Source organism: Anopheles gambiae, chromosome 2 (genome assembly GCF_943734735.2).
Source record: "Anopheles gambiae chromosome 2, idAnoGambNW_F1_1, whole genome shotgun sequence".
NCBI lineage: Eukaryota > Metazoa > Arthropoda > Insecta > Diptera > Culicidae > Anopheles > Anopheles gambiae.
In genome coordinates, this window is record NC_064601.1 from 94,251,692 (window position 1) to 94,269,154 (window position 17,463).

The 17,463-nt window shown below is 47.4% G+C and overlaps 1 protein-coding gene across 9 annotated transcripts in view; it reads left to right on the forward strand.

Moving 5' to 3' along the window:
- The first annotated feature begins 4,204 nt into the window (after positions 1-4,204).
- LOC1276697 (gamma-aminobutyric acid receptor subunit beta) overlaps positions 4,205-17,463 on the forward strand; it is an 85,551-nt gene continuing 72,292 nt past the window's right edge. For 6 of the 9 annotated variants that reach the window (XM_316071.5, XM_001688723.2, XM_316070.5 and 3 more), the window contains exons 1-2: positions 4,205-4,318; positions 6,598-8,281. In XM_316071.5, the coding sequence (XP_316071.4) occupies positions 8,157-8,281 (125 nt within the window). In that variant the 5' untranslated portion in view covers positions 4,205-4,318; positions 6,598-8,156. Of the gene's footprint in view, positions 4,426-5,961; positions 6,092-6,575; positions 8,282-17,463 lie in introns of those variants that run through there. The other 3 variants (XM_061647965.1, XM_061647964.1, XM_061647963.1) reach the window with 3 other exon arrangements.

Sequence of the window (17,463 nt, forward strand, 5' to 3'; positions counted from 1 at the left end):
TAATAGGCCCCGATCATACATCCTTCAGCCGGACGTGAAGCAAACAAAACACAAACAAAGCAACAACAACAAAAAAGCCACAAACAGCATGGCGACGAAAAGTTTTGCTGGCATTGGGTTTGGCTTTCCGCGTACGTTTTGTCACTGTGGTGCCGAACTACCAGCTCCACCTTTGCAAACCGTTCGCTTCGCCCAACTAATCTCATGATTGACATCGGGAAAATGAATAAACTTTCTGCAAATGTGTGTATGTGTGTGTGAGTGTACGGTAGCGCTTTTCTTCGCTCGCCATCTCTGTAGTTGTCTCCTTTCAGCTAATGCCTTAAACAGATGCAATTTTCTTCTTGTTTTGTGTTCTTCTTTCCGGTAATTGTGTTTGTGTGCGTCGCCTTTCAACATACGACCAACTTATGCTCCAGTTGGCTGCCCACAAGCAATCGGATCTGCCGTTGTCTGTTTTTGCTGATTTTGTTTTTGTTTTTGTTTTTTCGGGATGAATCGAAATTCCATTTTTATGTTGCGTTTGCTCGCATCGCTCACACAGATTTCTGTTTCCTTTTACTTTTACTACCAACCGGCAGCGTCGAATAGTAAACAGTTGCACCAGTGTTATTGCTAGACGCTCAACTAAGCTTGCGGACTGAGCGATGATAAGTGAAGTGTGTCACGCGTATGCGGCATTAAATCAAATCATAGAGACACACAGCAAACGCAACTGCTCACTGCAGTGGTGGCCCGGCAATAAACACAGCGGCCGTGCAGTGGCGTGCTGACTACGAATCTTTTGCACACCATCATCATCCACCTTCCATTTCCACCTTCCACCACCAGACACCGGTCCAAGCCCAGCCCGACCCAAACCCGGTCCTTGGGAATGCCAATTGCATACATCTTAATCTGCCGCCGGAATGATTACATTACATAAATTAATCTGCACGAATGAATACTTTATTTTTATGCCTTTCAGCGGGACTATAAATACTTCCGCCAGTGCGACTGTGTGTGGCTGTGTCCAGCCGCACGTGCGCGGTACTGCGGGGTGTATGTGTGTGTGTGTTGGTAGGCCGGCATCAACTGCACTGCTGACCCACAATGCTGAATAGTGAAATTGGAAGTTGGGATGGGGCAACTTTCTTACCCGCAGTACGCTGTACGCGCGCCTCTTCGTAATCTTCGAGAGGAGAAGGAGGAGGAAGGGGTGGATTTCGGTGCCCGACAAATGGGCCAAACGACACATTTCTTACAACCCCACCCCCCCAAAAAGCGTGGCGAACAATGTGTGCCTGCCAAGATTTATGCAAAAGTTCAATGTAATTCTAAAAACCCCGTTTCCAACCTCTTTTAGGACCTCTTCGGGAGGACCTCCACTGCCTTCTTTCCTACTTTAAAAAGGCCTCTTTCCATGACTCTTCGCCATCGGGATGCTGTGTGTTCCGTGTTGCAAACGTGTCGAACATATTGCTTGAAGGATGTCGACACACGAAATGTCGGCGCAATCGTTCGCTTCGCACTGTGGCACGGTGTGGCTCGGGCCACCGGGCAGGCAACCGGGTGGAAGGGGTAATGTCGTGAGTGCTACATTTTCCGGTTGACTTTGTCCTAGTTTTACATTATTATCATCCCGGGAGCGGTGTTTTCTTTCGCTCGACGTTTTATCGACGTTTCGTACTCCTCGCACTGCTCTTGTCGCTACGGGCCGCCACCAGCGGTTGGGTAGGAGCGGACGGGCCCGAGGGGTTTCTACATCATTGCATTTTTACGGATCACCAGCAAGTTTATTGTCCGTAACACGTGACACACGTGTTATGTATGCAGCCTTGATAGTTTTGAAATTTTTAGTGCCAATCTTCCTCCCCCGCCTCCTGCTAACCGGATTACGCTGTGTATTTTACCACACTAAATATGGTTGTATGACTCAAGAACAAGAAGAAGAAGAAGAAGAAGAAGAAGAAGAAGAAGAAGAAAAAGAAGAAGAAAAGGAAGAAGATTACGTGCTTGTTTTACAACTTAAAATGCAATGACACGTAAAGATTACTCTGGTTCATAAATTGGCATTGCTTTATGCCATATTGTTTGTAAGGAAAAATATAAATAAAATTGCCACCAAAAATTTTCCAGAAATAATAAAACAAGCTATACTAATTCTCAGAAATATTCAGAATCAATTTACCATTCTGATTACCAAAAATGTATTTTCTATACGAAAAGAAAACTTGGAAAAATAAATAAAATTGCTCAACCAACAGGAATAAAAAACGAAAGCTCTCAAACTTTTTTTAGGAAACTTTGAACCCCTCTTTAGGCATGGTTGCAGATTAGAACATTATACTTTTGTAAAACGTTTAGAGATCAGCCGAAATCAGATGTTAGTACAAACACGTATGACTTTTGATAGGATGTTACAATCACTTTCAAGCTTTCCATGAGGCAGCACCAGGCAGGAGACTAGACAGACTACAGGTGGGCAAATGACTCTGATTTTGGACTCCGGACTGGGCGAACCGGCGAGTAGTAATTGGACAACATAAAAGCAAGAATTCACTGCTATTCACAATCAACACCTGCTGCAACACCTTGGGGCGGTCATGTGGTACAGTCGTCAACTCGTACGACTCAATAACATCCCCGTCATGGGTTCAAACCTAGAATGGACCGTCCCCCCATAGATAGCTAAGACTATATCCGGCTACATGGTAATGAATTAAGTCTCGAAAGCCTGCATAGGCCGGCATGTCCGCGTAAGACGTTACGCCAAAAAGTAGAAGAAGAAGAAGAACCTGTCCAAAAACTATTGGTAATAAAAATCACATCAATATCAATATAAAATTGAATATTTGGCAAAATTAATAAGCCTACCCAATCAGTCAATGCCATTATTTTTGCATACTAAATCCTGCTAGGAGGCACACAAATATGCAAATTTTGGAATTATCAAAGGCATATGACGGATTACAAGTAATCTGCTGCAGTTAGTTTATTTTACATTATATTTTTAACTATTGTAACGTAGCTGTGATACCAAAATGAAATGAAAAGAAATGTGCACGAGCTGATCAAATGAGTTTGACGTCGTTGCTTTAAGGTATAAATATTCAAACAACCAAACAAAACAACACCTAAGAGACTTCACCGACGAAATAGTCCGTTACATCATTTAAGTTTACTGATGCAAATCTTTTCACAAAAAGGTTTCAGTACAAACTTATCACACAACAACAACAACAACAACAACAACAAAACCACGCTATGTTACGCGATCTCAAAACTGGCGCCCCGTCCCCTGGTCGCTTCCGAAGGCAACGAGCCGAGAGATCAATCGGGCCAACGGTCCATCGTCCGACATTTGCTTTAAAGTGGCCTATTTCTTTTCTAACCAATTTAAGATGAACAATTTATCTTAAGGGAACCGAATCCTGATTGTGATTCACAAAACGCCCCCTTTCCCATTGCCACCTCAACTCCCAGCATGCCCACGAACCTTCTTCCACTACGACAACGCACAATACACGCACACACACACACACACGCACCAGTGACCTACCTTCCTTCCCATCCGGTTCGCCACTCCGACAATCGGAAGCGAAACATCCTCCAACCAATCGAGCATCCTCTTCCCTCCCCCCCCCTCCTCCACACCACACACCCTTCCTCCTCTAAGATTGGAGCTCCATTGGGTGGGTGGGTGGGTTTGGGTAAGGCTACGCTGTTGTTTTGGGTCGTCTGCAAGCTGCCCGAAAATCTTTGCTTGCCGAGCCAATTTCGGTGAACAGCGATGGTTTCCTATTTTCTCTCGCTCTTGCGCTCGCTCTGCCCTACTCTGCTTTATCCTGCACCTCACACACACGCAAACGGAAGGCAATGGGCAGTTTTTTGCAACAAGGAGGGGGGAAGGAAGAAAATTGGGCGGATGTCAGAGGTCGAAGCTATGAATAACCTCACGCGCTGAGTGTGGTGGTGCAGAACTCCTTCGGCAGAACCAGCGAGCGAGAGACCGTCGACGAACGAAAACGCCTTGAGTAAGGACACTGCCGCCGCCGCTCCCGATAACTCTCTGCATGCGTGTGTGTGTGTGTGAGGCTCATGTGCGGAGAGCTTTTGTGAACGGTGCGAGCTCTGCATAGGAGTGCGAGAGAGCGAGAGAGCGACCGTTGCGAAAGAGTGGAAATGCCGTTCGGGACCCGTTCGGGTCTGGATCCTGTACGACGGCCTGGTCCCGGTCTAGGGCCCTGTCGCCCGAACGGTCACCGCTCAGTTCGTCGAGGAAAGCTCTAGCGGATGGATCGTACGTTAGGACGAACAGGTGGACGAACTGTTCAATGTGAGTAAGCTGTGTGCAGCTGTGTGTGGGACCCTGCCCTTTTGCTGCTGGGTGCTGCCAGCCGTTTTGCTGCTCCACCCTTGGCAGGACAAATCGGAGTTTCGCAAGTGCGTGAAATGGTGAAAAGAGCAACAAAAAACAGTGTGTTCAGTGTTGCAAAGTACAGCAAATGATTTTGAGGCTCCAAGAAAAAGCCACAGTGTCTATCAGAGTTTTGCCAATTGAGCTCGCAATCGATCGCGAAACGGTTGTGGTGCAAAGATTAAGTAAAGTTGTGTAAACAGTTTCACCCCGTAAAGTGGTGCACCAAAAATGTGTGTGCTCAAGCGTAACAACTCGAACAAAATAACCCTATAAAGAAAAGGAAGAATCTCCCCTGAGCACAAGGCTAGTTAACGCCCGCAAAATCGAACGCCCTGCCCTTAATTCCTGTGGGAGAAAAACAAGCACCAGTGGACAGGACGACGGCAAGAAAACCAAGACCCCAAGGAAGAAAGCGAAAACGAGGTTTCATTCTCGCTCGCTCTCTCTTTCTCTCTCACACTCTGTCTCTCTTTTGCACACACACATACACATACACACACACCACAACCCCACCCCAACTCGATAGCAGCAGTGCGTGCTGAAGCTGAAGCGGGACCAGAGAATCTTCTCGTTTGGCTGTTACTATTATTATTATGTGTAGCGAAAATTGTGTCGAATTTTTCGCGAGCAGCTTTTGTGCCACACCGCGCAGGTGCGCTAACACCATAAAACACACACACACACACACGCACGCAGAGATACACACTGACAACGGTACGAAGGTTTGCCAAAACGAGAGTAGATGACGGGGGGTGGGGGAGGCCTGCCGGAGGTCGGACAGACGGCACAACGTGAATCGTGTGGTGCGAAATCGTGAACACACATTACCATTCGTGCACAGCAAAAGCGAGCACGAGCGGTACTCTCTGGTCCCGAATCCTGCGCTCACCTTCCAGCTCTTTGCTCGCCTGAAAGCTCGCCACGCTCTTAGAACTTCGGGCAGAAGAGGTGTTTCTCTGTGTGTGTGTGTGTGTGTGTGTGTGTGTGTGTGTGTGTGTGTGTGTGTGTGTGTGTGTGTGTGTGTATAAGACAGAGAGCGAGAGCGAAAGTGAGTCATGGTCCTGGCGAGAGTGCTACTTGAAGCACGAAAGCTTTTTGCACCGGGAAACTCCTAACTCCCATCGTTTTGGGGACTCCCTGAAGCAAAGCCCTCCGCTGAGGCAGAAGGTAAACAGTGAGAACTATTGCTCCATTTTAGTTGTGAGTGAGTGTGCGTGTTTTTTGCACTCTTTTGCACTCAACTTGAGAGTGGACAGGCAGTACACAGCCTGGTGTACTGGTTCACACAGCTTCAAGTTTGAGCTTTTTTTTATCTGTTGGATGGAGCCTTTCGGATCCATTCTTCACATTGGTTCACTAACACAAAAACACACACACACACACAATCACCCAGAAAGAGCTCGGGAGCTTTTTCAGAGCGGAACGCTCTCATTCAACGTGTGTGATTGTGTGTGTATGTGTATGTCTTTGCTGTTTCTACAGCCCTACCACAGTGTATGTGTGTTTCAAGGGCTGCCGTATTTTTTTCCAATTGGAGTGTGTCCCACCCAAAATATTCCAGGCCAAGTTTGGGCACCGAGAGCAGCAGTACCGCTGGAGCTAGCGAGCTCCACGGAGGGCAGCATCAAAGACGGTGTGTGTGCGTGTGTGTGTGCAGCCTGCCAACAGACAAAAACAACACAAAAAGAAGTAACAAAACGGTCCCAACAATCCCTTAAAAGACTCAGTTTCCGAATGGCGGTATGATCGGAAAAAGAGCGATTGTGATTGGTTGTGATGCATGGGAAGAGGAAACAAATTGCATGTTGGTCGTTTGTGAATGGACTCACAGATCAGCGTAGGCATCGACCGAAGTACAAGTGTCCCAAGCGTCGCTGGAAAGGGATTGTGTTTCTTGCAGCACGATCAAAGTAGCCTTTTATCTTGCGGACGTTTCCTTTCATTTCACTTGCCGTAGTGCGCGTTGTAATCTCTTCACTCCAATGCTCGGTGACGTGTTTAATACCACAAGATACCCCTTTTGAAGCTCCCTAATCCCTAACAAAACGTTTCCGTGTTACGCGTCTGCATAACAGTAACTAGTAACTACTGCCAAGGATAATTCCACCCCGTCTTTTAGCATTCCATCTTCCGTCTTCCCGAGCGCCGTGTACACGCACACTAACCCCCTTAGGGAAACCCCTCCCTCATTGCAGGTGGCCAGTAGGTCAGTGTAATAATCTACCGTAACCGTGGAGGCGAGGCAGCTGTGCCCTTAATTTCTCCCACACGCTCCCTTCACGAGAACAAATGTGCGCGGGGCGAGCAGGGAGCGCGAGCGAGAGCAAGCATCGTCGGGCAGGATACAGTGTAAAACGAAGGGTGTGAAGAGAGCGACAAGAGCGAGAAAGCAAGTGCGTGTGCGGTGCGGTGTGTGGAACCCAGCACAGGCTCGGCCAACAGGCTGCAAAGGAAAACGTGCAAATCGCAATGTGCTAGTGTGCCCAAAAGGCGTACCGCAACGGTACCTGGTGTGCGTGTGCGTGCGTGTGTGTGAACGTGTGCGTGTGTGCAGTGCAAAGGAACGGCGGCGGTGGTGTGTATGCGTGTCTGAGCGTGTCCGTGTGTGCGTGTGTGTGTGTTTGCACGCAGGAGCAAACGAAAGATGCCTTCTGTCAGCCTGCGCGCAAGGGAAGCTCGGCCCGTCCGACGGTCGGCGGTGTGTGTCGTGCGTACCGGTGGCCAGCCTGCCTCGACCGTGCTGCCCGGCGGTGGCCACTGGAAGGTGCGGTGAAATGGACCACCACCACCACCACCACCCAGCAGGGCATCATCCCGTTTCCAGCGTCTGCCGAAGGCACACAAGTTCTGCTTGCAGCTGGCAGCTTCAGGTGCGATGTGCAAGTGCGATGTGTGATCGCTGGCTTTAGCTGTGTGAATCGAGAGCATTGTGAATCGATCGACTCGAAAAACGGACGATCCAGAGTGTTTATGTGAACCCGATCGTGACAAGAGAAGAAAAGAGAAAGTGAAACTCTGAACCGTGTGCGTGTCCGTGCCGTGAGGAATACCAGCGAAAGCCTGAATCCCTGCCATTTGCAAAACACTATGTGTGTGCGTGTGTGCGCGCTGCTGCGTGTATCCGGTTGTGTGTGTGTGTGTGATTGTGTGAGAGAATGAATTATTGTGCAGCTGGTACAGGTGTGACATAGACCACAGCGCCCAGTTTCGGTGAAAATAGCCCGCCCCCCCCAGCCAGTGCAGCCCAGTGCTCTACCGGGGTTTGGCGGATAAAAAGCAGCAGCAGCACCCCAAAAACCTGGGAACAAGCGCGAGAGAGTGAGCAAGAGCGAGAGAGAGAGAGAAAGACAGAGAAGAAGAGAGAAAGAGTACGAGAAGGAAAAAAACAGCTACGAAGCAACGAGGAAGGTCACACATTCCCTGGTCCGTTCCCCATTCTAGGGAAGAGCCACATCCGAACAGGAACACGGATCTTCGGAACACGGTCCAGCAATCTGGCCTGCCACAGGAGTCGACGGTAGAAATAACGAGACACTAGAAAGAGAGAGAGAAAGAGAGAGGGAGAGAGCGAGCACCAAAAGACACGCTCACACTCCTCCAGCACGGCATCGATACGCGCGGAAATCTGACGACGACGGACGACGGACGGTGATCCTGTGCGGAGCCGGGACACAACCGGGACACACAGGTAGCGCTGCGCTCTGGCGCTGGAGACTGCGAGAAGCCTGCCAAGCCTGCCCAGCCAGCCGTCATCATGTCGCTAACTATCGAAGTTCCGCATGCGAAGAGCCCCTCGCTGGGTGTCCTCATACTGACACTCAACTTGGCTCTGTTCCTGCCTCAAACTATAAATAGGACGCCACCGTATGTGCTAGCGGGGTAAGTGTTGTGTTGCAATACCGTATATATTTATATATCTACCACCAACCCATCCAAAGGACAACACGCATTGGAAAACGGTTGAACGCGTTGCGGCGGGATTCTTTCGCAACGGCAGCTTACGCCCGTCCCCGGGGTGCAGTCGGGAGGGAAGCCTTGCACAAGAATAGGTGAAATTTTCTTGGGCGTTGCTAACACAATACCACCCTGCCAATGGACCGTGAGCGAGAACTTTCCACCGCAAAAAGGCCCCGAGACCGGAACCCGGAGCGCGGACCCCCGTGCACGAGCGAAAATGAGCAAAAGCCCGAGCGCGCGCCCTACGACGGTGGCGTGCGAGCGTGATTGCGTGCGAGCGGGTGAGATGGTACGCTCGTACACTCTGCTGCACACGACCCTGATTTTTCCTTCCCCCTGCTCACGCCGAGCGCTGCTCACCCGGCCGCACCCTTTCACCGAGGCACGGGTTTTCGGTCGGGAATGGGAAAGAGCTGATGGGGGGAGATTTCTTCCACTCATCTTCTGTGGCAAACGCAAAACGTTCGATCCCTAAAGTGGACCACGGTTGTTTCGGTTGAGCTTCCACCGTGGGGGGTTCGCATCCACAGCAGGGAGGGTGTTTTACTCACTCATTTGCTCTCTCTCGCTCTTTCTCGCACGCGCTAAAGTACAGACCGCTCAGGATGGAGTATAATTTCCGTTTTTTTTAACACACGCATACAGACCTTGAGCAGCACAACACGACTGATCTCTCAGTCGGTGAAAGGCACTTTGGTGGCTAACGTTGTGCCTTCCCAAAATGTGCGTGGAGGCGTTATTTTGCCAAACAAACTACAACAAACGCTCACCCAATCGATTACTTCCAATCGCTCTCGGGTCTAACCTTGCGAATTTCCACTGCGAATCGAGTGTAGCAAGGCAAGGAGCTGTCGAAAACTTGGATTGTCAGATCAATAATACCAGCAGAGCGAACTGCAAATTGCGGGCAGAAACAACCGCAAGCCCCGGGAATCGATCCTCTCGGCAAAACAACGGCCTGTGGTAATTTTGGCGAGGCCTTGTTGTGGTGAAACGAAATCTCACTTCCGATTTCGGCATGTGCACTGAACGCATTGATTGAAGCCCACCCAGCTGCTACGGTACCTGTCAATTGTGCGCTTGGTTGAGGTTAGATGGGAGTGTCCTAGTGTTTTCTTGCTCAAACTTTTTCGAACAAGTTTGTGTTAGCAAGCTGCTTCAGCACATAAAACATATCACAAAACAAAACATATTGTAGAAGCAGCTGTGCGCAAGAGAAGCACGATAAAGACCATACAGGCAAGCGCACGTTAGCACGTCAATCAACGAAGGTAACATTATAGTTAATAGCGCTCAGGGGTGCGTACTAAAGATTTTGGGACATGCAATCGACAGCGCACAAATGACTATCGATTGCTGACGGTCATTTGGGCGTGTTGTTTAGTCGCTTCTTTAGCTTCTTGTGGAGCACACCGATAAACTACAAAAAAGATAAATTGAACAATGCTTCAATAAATTGTTTCCTGATGAAAGAGGTTGCAATGATCAAACCACAGCTTAGATATGCAAATAATAAATCAAATGAATGTCATAGTTTACGAAATTAATCATACAGAAAAACAACAATGTTGCACGATTTTTCAGTATTTCTTGGCAATAAGACACAGCTACAAAGGTTATAATGAAAACAAAATAACCTCATCTACCGTTATGCTTGACATCCTTCAGTGGATGGCAGTAAAACAAAGAATAGTGTATTAAACAGTACTTTTCATACATGGAATGTTAACCAACTCGTAGATTAAATGAACCGAGAACACCAAGTTACCTTTCATTTAAAGGAATTTGAATGTTTAATTCAATCCCACCAGAAGTTGTGAATACTACAAGTCTGAATCAATTTTATAAGCAAAGTGCACTGTATGTTAAACAGGTGATTGAATAATTTGGTAGTATAGTGTGTTAGGATAGTATAATTTAGAATATATCTTTGTTTATTTGTTTGCTTGCTTGTATTATATAATAATATTGAATCATTGAGAGCCAGTCTCGTAGTACAGTCGTCAACTAGTACGACTAAACAACATGCCCGTCATGGGTTCGATCCCCAAATAGACCGTGCCGCCATACGTAGGATTGACTATCCTGCTATGGGGGGAAATCAATTAGTCACTGAAAGCCAAATCCCACTAGTGGTACAGGCAGGTCTTGACCGACAACGGTTGTTGAGCCAAAGAAGAAGATTGAATCATTGACATGACGCGTATAGTGGACTTTGAAGTTCTTCTTCTTCTTCTACTTTTTGGCGTAACGTGCTACGCGGATATGCCGGCCTATACAGGCTTTCGAGACTTAATTCATTGCCACGTAGCCGGATAGTCAATCCTTGCTACGGGGTGACCGCCGGACTTTGAGGTCCGAAGACTTTCTAATTCTACGATGATAGGACTTAGCAACATCCTATCCGATTCATTGGCAGAGTTCTGAAGCACTCAATCATCCACTCGAGTTTAAAATGAAATAATTTGCTATACATAAATATTTTTAAGATAATTTCGTCCTACTCAAACTCTTAACAGGGAAAGTGGAGGGACCATGAGCATCACTTCGTTGTACAATTAGAATCAAAACTCCAATACGAATTGGAGAATATGAGCCTTCTATTTGGCGCAACGTCCCCAACGCGGACATGCCGGCCTATACAGGCTTTCGAGACTTAATTCATTGCCACGGAACCGGATATTCCATCCTTGCTACGGGGAATATAAGTATAAGCTCTAATCCAAATATCAGTAAAATTCATACATTTTAACGCCTTGAAAATGATTGGTGTAAATTTTTATTATTTACAAATCTACATGCAGATACTTTAAAATTATTGAGAAGTACGCATTTGATACCACAAGGACGTACGTGGCTTGTTTCCCAAGTATTATGTCTCCTCATGAGAAGCACTCACTTGCCAACATGAGAACGTCGGTCGTTTCAGCCAATAAATATGGAAAAAGGAGTATGAATATGGTATACACTTTCAATAAAATAATTCATTAAGCTTCTTTCTGTGATAAAACCATCGAGCCAAAAGTGGTTTTTAGCATTTTTTGGTTATGTGATGTTACGTTTCCTTGCAATCAAATTCCACTGATTCTCTACTCCAATTGAAGATCAACTCGTATAGAATCACAAAGAAGACTTGAGCTTCAAATGAGTTTGATTTGTATTTGAAACATTATAAGTACATTCTATTTCAATGAAATTTGAATTTTGAACCATTTAATCTGATGTATTATAAAACTGCGGTGTCCCACCCCACTGCCTGCCACAGATGTCATCCTCCAAATCCTCACCCCACACGCGGTCCCGAGGAGAAAACATACCGCGCGGGATATTTAAACTCCCCATTCAATTACGCTCACCTTCACATGCGCTCCCCGGTGACACACGGTGACACTCCCGGTGAATGGCTAAAAGCGTTCTAGGATCAAAACGAATAAAGCACTGGAGAAGAAAAGAAGACAAAAAAAACCCCCGACAAAACCCCATTATGCTGTGCAGCTCCCGCTGCTCCCCACCACTTCTGCAAACTGAAAATGGTAATGACGTCATTCATGCTGCTTCATGCTTCATTCGCTTGTTTCTTCCCCTCTGTCGTTCGTTGGCATCACCACAATTACCATCCCGTCGTTTAGCCTGACCGCTCTGTATATCTCTCTCTCTCACTCTCTTTCTCTCGTGCCATCAAACGCAATCACCGGTACTGTTGCCACTTGCAGGCGCAAGGTGTTGGCAGCAAATTAGCATGAGCCAGCAGCCACCGTCGCCGCGCCATCGATTTCCACGAACCGTCAGCAAACGGGATGCTTTGCTATCGACGCACACGTCACGGCACTGGGGGTGGGCAGGGTTGAATAAATAGGTCACCGATTTTGAGAGCTAGCTGACACAATCCTCCAATACACATACCACCACACACACACACACACACACGCATACAGATGGACACGTTCCAATGAAGCATGTGCGGTATTTTATGCGACCGCTTGTGGGAATGAAATGGGAAGCTGCCCCAGGGAGCAGATGAGGAGCAAAATTGGAAAAAGCGGGGGTAACCAACATTGAATCTGACCCGCACGCAAAAACCCGCACCGGAGACAAGTAAGTCCTGGGATCAATAATGGGCTTGACAGGCACAGCACGATACAGGACTCATCATGAATATAGTACCGCGTGAGGCGCACCGTGTGCTCCACCAAAAGCGTCCTCACAGCTTGCAGTGCCAGCGTGGCTTCTCCCCCTCCACACAGCCTGCAAAACTAGTCGCATTTGTTTGTCACGTTCTAGCTGCAAAGCAAATGCTGCTGGCTGCCAGTGGACAGCACCACAGGCACCGCCTCGCTAAAGCTTTCAACCGCCAGCCCTACAGCGGCTCGCTGGTGCTCTGCTGACCTAGCGGTTGGCTTTCACGCGACCACTCGCTTTCTCCTGCATTGCTGCATTGGAGAGCATGTTTGTGTGTGTTTGAGTGCCACGGGCCACAACCATGCGGCAGCCATGCTAGGTCGGAAAATCGTCCCCATCTGTCCCCTGAGTTTGAGTGTGTGTGTGTGTGTGTCGCTCCAAATCGGGTTTGGGCCATTTCTATCAAGCAACATTTTCTATAAAGCAAAAGCAAAAGCCAAAGAAAAATAGTATGCAAAACACAGCGTTAGCAGGACGCTCGAGCAGCAAAGGCATTATTCCGGTACCCGGTGCCAGAGCGGAGCTAGTTAAGCCATTTTTCGCCTGGTCATTTCGGTGTTGTTCCCACCGGACGAGCTGGCGCTTACTAGCTGCTAGCCCTTTTGGAGTTGAACCTCACCACACTCACTGGAGCTACTTATGCATATGACTACTGCAGTCAAACACGCTACTGCCCTCCCCACCTAACCTGCGTTATTAACTGTGGCACAAAATCCCCGGTACCCGTGCCCCTTTTGCACGGTAGGCTGCGCGCACGACACAAAGAGCAAACCCGTTCTAAATCAAACCAGTGGAGCAACAAGGAGTCGGAAGACGGAGGTACAGAGGTACCGGGTGGATTGCATGTTCGGGTCGGTCCAGCACACTGTAAGATTTATGATCCAACCACCAGCCGCTGCTGGTGCCTGGTGGGGCTCACGATCAAACGCCAGGTGCCAGTGTGGTGCGCCGTGATCGAGCCAACCGGAATTACCATGGCCAATTAAATGGGTGGCAAAGAGGAGGGAGGGGAGGGAAAGCTATCGTCTCCCCTACCTGCTCCTGGGACTGCGGAGGCTTGGGGCACAAATGACCTGAAAGTGTACCGTCAGGCCCCGCGCGATTGCGTGTATTATAATGCCATTTCATGTGTCGAGATGCTTATTTTGGACCAACGGCTCAGGGACACGAAAAACTGAAACCTGTCGTTGGCTCTCTTTTTTTTTTTGGTTTTTGGTTTTTCAACGGAAACCAAAACAATAAATTTTATTACTCAGCTCACGATGATGGACACATATGTGAGCGTTAAGCTTTTTTAGTACGAACATATTTGTACTGTGAAATTAGGTCGAAAAATCAATTCGATAATGTTGTATCACGCTAGCGGCCAGCTGTTTCCTCTTCGTTTTAAACATTTTCCAAAATACTAAATAAATATACTAAATGGTATCAGGTTGTAAAATACTTTATAAAGTAAATCAATAAAGTTATAGTTATAATTAAAGAGAGGGAAAATGCTTCAAAATATAAATTACTTTTGCTTTCACCGAAAGATTTCGCATGTCTAGTCCGGCACACGCTATCCAAATCCTTTGATTAACGACAAAAAAACCGTTGCAAAAGGACCTGCATTATGACATGTTGACCTTGTTATCGTGCAAGCTTATCATTACGTGAGCGATCTTTTCCACCGGGTCGTTCCATTGTTCAAACTCGGGAACTTTTCTACGGCGTACGCGACAGCATTACAACAGCTCGTGGATGTTTCTTCGCTGCCATAATATCCACCGCTGGTCTGGTGTTGCCTAGCACCAGTTGACCTGCTTGACACAAAACCGTACATGTTGCAGCGATGCAACAGCATCACACCAACACCCTTACTCCTCAGAAGGGTGATTCCCATCCCAATGCTATGCAGCTTTTGCCTTTGCTTGTGAGCAACAACCGATCGATCGACCGGTTTGTAGCTGGTAAAGGAGAGGAACGAACAAAAAAAACTTAAGCCTACCAATTTACCTTTTCACCCTTTTTGTTGCCGGATTATTCATTTTCTTTGCCACACTGCTGGAAGTGAACGGGACGTAGCTACCCAGTAACAACTCATCTGTTTCTATTAAGTATCGCGTTCGATACAGGACCGTAGAGAGAGAGAGTTTCGCCGAAGGAAACATTACCCCGTTAAATGACAATGTACGAGCGTCATGCAAAACCATTTGCTTATTTTCCACAGCGCCATTTTTTTTTTTTTTGCTGTTGAAAAACAAGCCTTTTACTAACTTACCCCAAATTTAATCTACCACGGTGCAAGCATCATTTCGCTGCCATTATCGACAAGTGGTGGTACGAATAATGTACGCTCCCGCTCATACGAGGCAGGCAAACCGCTATTTTTCCTCTATCAACTGCCTTTATCTCCGAGGAGCACGCGCTCCGGCAAAAAGTGACGCAAAATTATCTGCTACTGCATCATCAGCCAGCCAGACCCAGGCCCGCCTTTCGCAGCGATGCTAGTAAAAGTGAGTGGGTTAGGGTGGCACATTTTGTTTGCTCTCTATCGAGATGGCCCAAGTGCCAAGTGCACGATGAGGGTTGCCTTTTTTCACAGCTCGATAGCGTTCATTAGCCGTGAAGGGGCTTTTTTTTCAAACTGAATAGGAGATGCTGCAAGCACTTATCGGCACCCGCGAAGCGTGTGAGTGTGATAGGGGAAGCTAAAAACCAATGTTATCGCGCTGAAGAGGAATACTTGTGTTAACGGTGAATCTTTTCCTTTCGCAATTGCCATTCGATTGAACGATGCCTGAACAATATCAACATCCTTGTTGCAAAATGGTGATGTTCTATTTTGCATACACGTGCGTTTTATTTAATACTTATACCATTTTCAATTTTGTTGTATGCTCTCGTAAGACAATAAAGCACCAGGCGTCTCCATTGCAAACCCTTCCATGGAGGCGCCTGATGGTTCATACGTTTTTACACCTCATTTCACCATCTTCAAGTGACAGTGCGAAGCGTACGTAATGTATTTATACTGCATACTCTATTTATATAACGTTTTAAATAACTTTCCGATCGGTTGCGAGGTTCGTACGCGGGGATGTTATAAAAAGGTCTTGAATTTGTTACACACGACAAAACCTGAACGGACCCCGTGGGCCGCATCCACAATGCCCCGATGCACTTCAGCTATTATGCGGGTGTGGAGTAAAATTCTACTGAATTCACTACATGGCTCTCCCCCAGCACATGCATATATACATATGATCCACGCGTTAACATTCTCTCCCCGTGCTTTGGCATCACCGGAAAGACCGGAGCGCCATGGGGGAAAAAAGATGAAAAAACAAGCACCATGCTTCGGTACCACCGGCAACGCGGGGCATGGTCGGTGTAAAATAATTTTTAAGCCAGCGAAGCGTAAAATTCTCATTATATTATGCATATTTGGCTTTTGCCTGGGCTTCCTACCTGCCCCACACCACGGGAAGCAGTGGGTCAAGGGAAAATATCGCTATAGGGGTAAGCAGCTAACCCCGCAGCATCCGGCGCAAGCGATAGAGGCGATTTCCGCCGGATGCCAGCACGGCATACTGACAACGCTGGGAAAACTAGCTGCATGGTGAGCTAACCCTTTCTCCCCTCGTGAAAGGCCACGAGGCTTCAAGCATGTTAATTTCCCATCAGCCCAACTGCCATTTCGATTCCCATCGGAGTGCAACCCGCCCAAGCTTTTAAATAAAAATTCTTCCTACCCATCAAGCTCCAATGAAAACTTTTGCCACGCTAAACAATGCGCACGGGAAGAGTTTTTACCACCAGCCCAGCGCCTAGCATAACCGAGTTTGGTTCATTCATATTTTTGCCTGTTTTATTTTATGCTGCCCAATGTACCACTGGAATATTGGATGCCAAACCAAACGGTGGCGGTAGTGTAGTGGAGCGTGGGATAATTTCTAGGACCTAAGGTGAAAGTCGAAAATAAGTCAGGTCCGTTAGGATAATTAAAATCTCAAGAGAGCTACGTGAAGCGCAGCTCGATTTCACAACCCTCCCTCCCCAGTGACCCCACCACCAACCAGCACCGATAAGAACCCCATGGGTTGGGCAAAAATTCCATCAGCCAAGCCAACACTGCGCTGAAACTCCAAATAAAGTTATCGAAAATTCATTTTCAACCCGCTGGCCCACCTCCGGCCCGGGGAATTTCACGTGAATTTGGCGACGGCTCCCGGGGACTGAAAACTTTCTCCATCGGGCACCAGTGCGAGGGAGGGGGTGGCAACTATATGGGCAAGCAAATTTCATAACCTCTGCGAGGAGTCACGGGGAAATTCGGTGGTACAGCAGCGCTGACGACGATGCTGCTGATGATGATGATGATGATGATGGTAAAGTTCGGTTGAACGGGAACGAATCATGTTACCAATTCCCCTGTTTCCACCTGCAGTGGGAACATTCCATTGCGATGGGGAAGATCAGTTCCCGGAACATTATCATTAACCGACAAACTCCGTACGGCACTACGCGCGCATCTACGAGTGGAAATTTATCACGTGCGCTTCTGACGTACCCTTCATTTTGATGAAATTAATGACAATTGAAAGATGAAAGTTTTGATAAGTTTCCAGGCGCATTTGAAATGACAAATTTCATGAGCCAAGTTAATTATGGTCTACAACAGCAAAGTGGTTAATTAAGCAGCTACTCCACAGTGTCATAATAAATTGAATAATATAGGAAGATTTTTGTTGGAACTTCTTGTTCGTACGAAAGGAAAATGCAGACTGATTTATTCTCTATTTCAATAAAGCCTACTACACTTCGTTTAAACTAGAGAGGTTGCTATGATCACAACACTCCTCCTCAATCTCGGCTGGCTCTAAACCAAGTTGTAGGCGCAGATTCTAACTATCGAGGTTGCTATGATCTACAACACACGCTCT